The 8,906-nt window shown below is 26.6% G+C and overlaps 1 protein-coding gene and 1 non-coding gene across 2 annotated transcripts; both read left to right on the forward strand.

Moving 5' to 3' along the window:
* The first annotated feature begins 734 nt into the window (after positions 1-734).
* Positions 735-3,295, forward strand: LOC124938462 (U-box domain-containing protein 4-like). Its single transcript, XM_047478906.1, has 2 exons — positions 735-1,806; positions 3,183-3,295. Exons 1-2 carry the CDS (start codon positions 799-801, stop codon positions 3,264-3,266), a joined length of 1,092 nt encoding a protein of 363 aa, XP_047334862.1. The 5' UTR covers positions 735-798; the 3' UTR covers positions 3,267-3,295.
* Positions 3,296-8,378: 5,083 nt separating this feature from the next.
* TRNAM-CAU lies at positions 8,379-8,450 on the forward strand. The gene has a single exon. It is a non-coding gene; the product is annotated as a tRNA-Met (tRNA).
* The last annotated feature ends 456 nt before the right edge of the window (positions 8,451-8,906 follow it).

Consider the following 8,906-nt stretch of genomic DNA (forward strand, 5'->3'; position numbering starts at 1 on the left):
AAAAAACTGTAACATGAACCTGCCTGTTTATTTGTGTTTAATTTGGACCTGACTCGTTTAATCGATTTGACCCGATTTACCTAACTCAACCCGAACCAAACTCGATATAATTAATTCACATCTCTCTATTTCAAATTAAAATGACATCAATACAAAACAAAAATGAAGTTAAATTACAAATTCACTTATAAAATATTTTACAAAAAAAAAAATGAGTGAATAAATAAAAAAGAATAACACAAAACTCAACTAAAGATACTTATAAACGGGTTATCAGGTCTATTTTGGGTCACGTAAGGTCAACCTGATTTTGACATGTTTATTAATCAGGTTAAACAGGTCGACCTAATTTTGACATGAACAAAAAAATACATGACCCTAACCTGATTTTTTCGTGTTCGGTCCGGGTCGTGTTTCCGTATCGTGTCCAAAATTGTCAACCCTAAATATCGCTGAATCGAACCGAATTGTCCTGTTTAGGTGGTTTTTCACCGAAACCAAACGAACCATTAAGATGGTATTTGTGTTTCCTGCTTAATCTCAATTCAATTCTGTTCCGAACACAACATAATTAGATATATAAAATCACTAATATATTTATTTATTATATTTTATAAGGATTATATATTTATTTTTTATAATTATATAAAATTTTAATATATTATATTATATAAATTTATAAACCACATAAAGGATAAAAATATAAATTCATTCCCATCTTTAGAACCTTCTACTATCTCCTCCCTCTGAATCACAACAAACCTTGAATCGATCGGAGAAAATTCAATTTTCCCGATTATGGAGACGGAAATTCAGCCTGTCTACAAACCTTACACTTACATGGGAAGAACTTTCAGTAATTTAAGCATCAACAATGATTCATCTTCATCTTCTACTTCTTCCGCTTTTAGTGATTGCAACAGCGATCGATCCGGCGAATTCCCTTCCGCTTCATCTCAGAGTCGCCGTCTTCTAATCGCATGTGCTTCCGAGAATTCCGACGATCTAATCCCTCAACTAGTCGCCGATCTCGAATCTTCTTCAATCGACGAACAAAAACAAGCGGCAATGGAAATCAGGTTACTAGCAAAGAATAAATCAGAGAATCGAATTAAGATCGCGAAAGCCGGCGCGATTAAACCTCTCATAAACCTAATCTCATCGTCCGATCCACAGTTAGTAGAATACGGTGTTACAGCGATTCTTAATCTCTCACTCTGCGATGAAAACAAAGATATAATAGCATCATCCGGCGCGATTAAACCGCTTGTTAGAGCGTTGAAGATCGGAACATCGACTGCGAAGGAGAACGCTGCTTGTGCTCTGTTTCGATTATCGCAAATCGATGAGAATAAAGCGCCAATTGGACGGTTAGGAGCGGTTCCACCTCTTGTGAAACTCTTGGAAACTGGAAATTCAAGAGGGAGGAAAGACGCGTCGACGGCGCTGTACTCGTTGTGTTCGATTAAGGAGAATAAAATTAGGGCTGTACAAGCAGGGATAATGAAGATATTGATTGAATTAATGGCGGATTTCAATTCGAACATGGTTGATAAATCTGCGTTTGTGGTGAGCGTTTTGGTTTCTTTGCCTGAAGCGAAATCTGCGTTGGTTGATGAAGGTGGGATACCTGTGTTAGTTGAGATCATTGAGGTTGGTTCACCGAGGCAGAAGGAGATTGTAGCTTCAATACTGCTGCAGATTTGCCAGGATAATGTGATGTACTGTACTATGGTGTCCCGGGAAGGAGCGATTCCACCTCTGATTGCTTTAACACAATCTGGAACTAGTCGGGCTAAACAAAAGGTATGTTCTTTCTTGGGAATTAAACTAGACTATAGATTATCCATCCATAATTAGGATAATTGACTGTTCATTTCTGATATTATAGAAACATGATCATGTTCCAAGACCTAACCATAGTGTTAAAACTCATCTTAGTAAACATGATTATAGAAACACAATTTCATTAGGGTTGATCTTGTATAAGGGTAGAGCCAGGATTTGAAATCTACAAGTTAAAATATTTTCACAAATCTAACCGGGCTAGCATGAATCAAACAAACAAAATAAACCAAATTTACAGTCGCTATTACCCTTTAGCAAATGTATTCTTTTCGTTGTTATTGTCATATACAAACAAAATATACCCGTAAATGGAACCGCCCATGATCATGTATGAGTTGGTCGGTTTTTTTGATAAATTTATATTATTCTGCATCTGCCCTTATAACTATACCGGATATTGCCCTTACACAACTATATCGGATATTGGGTTGGTTTGACATTTTTTAAATATCTAACATTGTTAACTAAACGAAATCAAATACAAATTTACGGGCAATACTATTTTGAATACAATGTTATGAAATGAATAAACTTGTGGAAATATAAAATATAGAAAGATAGAATTTCTAAACTATGGAACTAATCAAATTTTAAAAGAATTTAAGATTTTCGTTCCTAAATCAAGATTTAGCAAAAGAAAAGATTGAATGCCTTGTTTTTTCAATCATTCCAATATGCAACAATGTGTTTTTTTTTATTAGAAAGAAAATGAAGAGGTATTAGGAGACTGAATTGTTTGTAAGAATTTTAAGTTTATCATCAAAATAATGTTGTTTTAGTGAATAACAGTTCGAGTCGATCATGTTAAACGCAAAATTTGAACCGCTTCTGACTCGGTTCTGATTTATTTTAATGTTTATACGTACAATATTTTATTTTATTTTGGTATAGCGGGTAAACTTGTAGGCTTATTCGGTTTGGGTTATTTAAATAACTCAACGTAATCAAACATAATTTCACCACTCTCATTCATTACATCACTAAATTCATTAACCAAAATACTAAAATAAATTAGATTATTTAAAAACTCGAATCCAAACCAGCCCGAATAGTAGATTTTTCTGCCAGCCCGAATAGTAGATTTTTCTGTGTTATTCCTAAATTTCATAAATGAAAAGACAGATAATTCAAGGTCATGGAGTTAAATCAATTTGACTTGTTCTAATAATATTATTGAATCCATTTGGAGTTGAACGGATCAAAGACAAATAATAAAGAAAGAAAGAAAAGTCTTTGGTTTTGATTTGATTTGATTATTTGGATATAGTCAATTTATAGTATCTAAATTGTGATTGGGCTTAATTAGTTTTGTCGTATGTTCGGTATATATACAGGCGGAGGCACTGATTGAGATATTACGGCAACCAAGATCCGGTAAGGGCGCTGTCAGGACATTTGATTCAGAAATGTCGTTTTAGTTGTTTTTGTCCCCCACATACAAAATACATACATATAATACTATTCACCCGATCAGCCATTGAAATGTAAATATTCATCATAGTACAGATGGTTGAAGAAAATCAAGGGGGTTCTATTCTTGTTTTCAAAATTGAAGTTCAATATGCTTTATTTTATAGTTTTTCTTATGTTTTATGTACAAGGTTTTGAGATATATTATATTAAAAAAACAAAAAAGAGTTTTCTTTTTTTGGAATGTTGTTTGTTTTATGCTATTTCTTCAAATACAAATCAATTTAAATAACTAAAGTTTGAAGATCATATGTTAAGGTTTAAAGAATTTTTAATTTTCTATGAAAACTAGATTCTTTGGATTAAATAATTAATGAAAATATTATTATTTATACAAAATTATTTTGTTTTACCAGGCTGAAGCAAGCTATGAAAACTAGATTGTTTGGATTAATTAATTAATTAATGAAAATATTATTATAATTAATAGTTTAAAATGTTATACAAAAAAAAGTAATTTGTTTTATCAGGTTGAAGCAATCTCTGCGTTGACATAACATGTTTTATTTTAATATTTTAGATAATTATTAAATAATTTAATTAACAATAGGATTAATAATGATAATAAATTCAAATACTCTTTTGATCTTGTTGGTTGGCTTGTTTCATATTGGGTTATTTGGAGATTTTATTAGAAAAATAAAAATTCAACTAATACATATCTTCTTTTCATCAATTAAATCATTATATTCATTAAATAAAATATTAAATTACTCTTTATTTAAATATTTTTATGAATATATTATTAAACAAAATAAGAATATTTAAATAATATATACTTTAAAAATAAGGTTTTTCCAAATCATATCAAACTGAATTTAAAATAAAATCAGTTTTTATCCCAATCAAAAAACAGCCTCCATTGGAGTATCTATTATTTAATCATTTTATTGTTTTTTGCATAAATGGAAAAGATGCCATGCCATGACTTTTATTTTTGATTCTTTACTTGTAAAAGTATGGAAATGGTTGTAGATATTTCACTCAAATTTTGATTCTTTTGAGTATAGCTTAAGCTTTAAAAATAATAATAATAATTGTATTAAAATATATATAAAGAGAAATGGAAATATAATGTTGAGGATAAGAGTGTAAAAAAGATAAAATATAGTGGAGTCAAACTTCTTAATTAATAAACACTAATTAATTTCTTCACCATTTCAATGAAAAATATATATATGAAATCTAACTTTATTTGTTTTTGTTAATGATATATCCCTTATAGACATAGCTCACCTATAAGAGTTTTAAGATATTAATAATTTTTTTTTCTGGCATGTACTAAATCAAAGATACCATGTCAAGTTTTTAGTTTTTTTTTATTAGAAATGTTAATTATAAGGTAAGAGATCAATTTTGTGAGATTATTGTTGAATAGATATGTATTCATATTTTACAAATAAATAATTTTATTTATAAATTAATTTAGTCAATTAATATTTTATTATTGTATTTCATTTTATAAGTCTTCTTATATTAAATTAAGAATGTTGATAAAAAGGATAATATTATTATTTTCTTACATATTTATAAAATGATTTTATATTCATTATTTTTTTAGAATATATTACACGTATATATATTATTTCAAGAGCAAATCTATAAAGGCCGGTCTATAAGAACTCGTTATCCAATTACAATGTTAGGGAGATGGACTTTTGAATAATTGAAATGATTGCGTACAATTTTTATGATGATATCACATGTTTTACCGTAAGATAAAAATATAATTTTTTTCGGGATAAACTTCAACCCACCCGAACCCCTACATAAATCCGCATTGAGTGCGAGACACAACACCAAATCTATAATTTGGGACGAGGAATAGATCTTAGAGCTATTATTGTTAGAGGTTTATCACATTTTGGGTTAGTGGACCACCCGTGCTACACTCCAATATATATTAAGAATATGATTGAAGGTTGGAAAAGAAAATATATTTCCTATATTGTAGGTTGATTTCATCATTCTTTAAAGAATTTAGAATTAGTGGTGCCAATAGTTTTTGCTTCTAAAAATGGTGACGTGCCTTCTTATCATTTGATTCGCAATTTTATTTGAAAAATAAAGAAAAAGGAGATAGAAAGTCAAATAGAAAAATATTTGCAATCAAAGAAAAATGGTGAAATTTGTATTACAAACTCTAATAAATGGAATAAACTTTCGTTCATCAGATACTTTTTTTGAGTTAATTATTGCATAGAAAACAAAAGAGACTCCATTTTGGTTAAGATGGATCCATTCTAACTCCATTAAGCATAGTAAACTATGGATATTTAATGTTTTTAAAGATGATGTTTAGTCAAATAGAAATATTTTTAAATTTAGAAAAATGTGTGCAAGATTTTAGTCTTCAAATTTGGTGTTACTTGTCTCAAACTTAATTAAAATGTGAAAAATGATGGTGGTCTTAATCATGACTTGATTAATATTAAAGAATGGATAATTACAAATACAAAGGTAAACAAAAATAAATAAAAGAGTTTTTGTTTCCAACCTAAAAATAATAAAATATTGAAAGGAAATTAAAAAAAAAAATGTGTAATTACTCACACTTAAGGTGGAATATTAAACAAAGATACTAACTCTAACTCAAAATTTGGTATTTTGCATTGTATGTTGAATCACATTTCAAATATATAGTGCAATATTTATTTGATAACTTCCTATTCAATAATTTTTATACATTTTGTCTTATAATCTTTAAAATAATGGATGACTCATGATATTCACTTCAATTTAACATCTTATAAAATCATTTTTTATAAGCTTAGTTGAATTACATGTATATTATATATTATATATATATATATATATATTATATATATATATATATATATTATATATATATATATATATTAATGAATATCTATAATATTTTAACAAATATTGTGGTTATTGATTATATATTTTTATTACTTACTTCTAATTCAATGTTTATAATTTATAGTTAAAATACAAAATGTTCCATTAACAATATAAGTTTGAATCAATTAATTTGTTTTATTATTTATATATAATATATACAATTAAAATATTAATTTACAAATTAATTTTTTTTCACAATATTAATTTTTTCTGTCTTCTGGTACATTGGAAATTTTGGAGTTCCAAATTTAACTACTAGTAATTTGATTGAAAATATATTCACCTCTAAAGTTTGATCGAGTCATTTAATGTTGAAATATTAGTCAAGAATCTCTTATTGATGCTATTGCTGTCAACCTATTTATAAGGTATTAATATATAATAAAGAGTTAATTTTATTTTAATTAACTTATTATTATTTGAATTAATAATTTAGTTAATATAATTAACTAAGGAAGAAGATGTGTAAAAAACCTAAATCCAAATAATTTTTATATGATACCCTTAAGTGGGCAAGTACTCAAATTGACCAAACTTTGTTTATTACAAAACACAACCAAATCAATTCAATCAATATTAGCAAATAAGGGATTAAAACAAGTTTTAATTCAATATATTTAATAATGAATAATAATATTAACTAAGACAAATAAAACTTTTAAATTAAATAAAGATAACTGAAAACTGACATAAACTGAGGGATAATATTAAGTCTAAATTAATAAATCATATTTAATAAGTTAAAGGTTAATAATTATTTGCCAAAAATATAAATGAACAATAGTTTTGAGTTCATTTTACCTACAGTTTTTTTTTTCATTCCAATATTAATATATTTTGAAACAACCAATTTTAAATACAAAATAATGGTTGATATGAATATGATAATTATCTATTTATATTATATCATTAATTCTAAGGAAGAATTTGAAAATTAGAGTGATGGATTTAATGTAAGAAATTTAATATATATATATATATATATATATATATATATATATATATATATATATATATATATTATGAGACTCCAACATAATATTAAAATAATTAAAAAAAAGAACACACTTAAAAGAGTTAAACAAAAATAAAATATTTATAATTTATCTTATTAATCATTAAATAGTTATTACAAAACTATTAATATTTGTACATAATTTAAATACATAAAAATTTAATAATTAATAAGAATCTTTTTTTTTTGAATTGGGTTTAACTGAATATACTTTGGTACTGACACATCTAAAGTTAAATATTATAGTAATTGAAAATAAAATTGAGATATTAAACTTTGTTCTTCTAGAAGGTGCGTGTCCTATTAAAATTTAAATAGTTTAAGAGCTTGTTTGGTTTAGTATATAAAAAAAAAACTTAACAAAAATAATAAATAATAATAAACTTTTTTTGTAAAAATAATATAAAACCTATCTTTCTTCATGACTAAGATTTTGTTTTTTGTTTTCACAACAAAAATGAGAATGATTGAAAAATAGAGGCAAGTTTTTAATACTTTGGATTTATTTAGAATTTTTACTCAATATTTATTCACATATATTTTCAAATATTACATCAGTTAATTTATTGTTAAAACATAATTAACTTATTCATTTAAAATTGAGACTCCATTAAGCTTGATCCTAGGCCCATATGTCTCCATTCTAGTCATGTGGGCTTTCTATTCACTTGAATCTTCTGATCATTATAACCCAAATTTACATCTCAGTTTCTTATGAAAAAAAATCGCTTATAACTCTAAAATAATTTTTCTTTTAACTTTCTCATTCTATTATTCTTCTTGCAATTTTTTTCTCAGCATTTTTGTTGCGACAACAACATTGAGACGAAAAAAAGGGTAAAGTGATAAACATGACAACAAAAACTAACAAATACATCAAAGATAAATGACACAAATTAAGAACTATCAAGTCATTAATGTCCACACATTATCCCTTCTGAATGACTCACCAATGACACCAAATTGGTCGTACCAAATATATATGTTGTAAAATTTTTTGATAAGCAACACTTTAAATCATTGATGGATTTGTTAGTTGTTATTCTTTTTATGTTTATGGTTATATTTCGAGTTTCACTAGTCGTGTTATTGGGTTGATGTATCCATTTGAGATTTTATTAATTTGTCGTATGTTGTATTTTCTTTTATAATACTCATTTTAATCATTTATCAAAAAATCAGAGTGGCGCAGCGGAAGCGTGGTGGGCCCATAACCCACAGGTCCCAGGATCGAAACCTGGCTTTGATATTTTAATTTTAGAATTTTAAAGAGGCCGAACTAAAAAGCGCGTTAAATATTGCATAGTTATTTTTGATAAATATTGCATAGTTCTTTTTGAGTTGTTTTCCCTTCATATTATATATATATTATTATTAATCGGTAAGTTAGAATCGAAACCTGGCTCTGATATTTTAATTTTAGGATTTTAAAGAGGCCGAACTAAAAAGCGCGTTAAATATTGCATAGTTATTTTTGATAAATATTGCATAGTTCTTTTTGAGTTGTTTTCCCTTCATATTATATATATATTATTATTAATCGGTAAGTTAGAATGTTTTAAAAGAGATTTTGCTACTTAAATTAAATTAGAAGTATATAACCCAACTTAATATGTGTTATCTTCAGGACTGGAATTTACTCAACAAAGAAAAATATGATAAGATAATTAACTGGTCTATAAAAACAATGTGGGAACTAATTAAG

Source organism: Impatiens glandulifera, chromosome 5 (assembly GCF_907164915.1).
Source record: "Impatiens glandulifera chromosome 5, dImpGla2.1, whole genome shotgun sequence".
Classification (NCBI taxonomy): domain Eukaryota; kingdom Viridiplantae; phylum Streptophyta; class Magnoliopsida; order Ericales; family Balsaminaceae; genus Impatiens; species Impatiens glandulifera.

Coding starts and splice junctions, on each gene's coding strand:
- LOC124938462 (XM_047478906.1), top strand. CDS start 799: ATGGAGACGGAAATTCAGCCTGTCTACAAACCTTACACTTACATGGGA. Junction 1,807..3,182: donor CTAGTCGGGCTAAACAAAAG/GTATGTTCTTTC, acceptor GTATATATACAG/GCGGAGGCACTGATTGAGAT.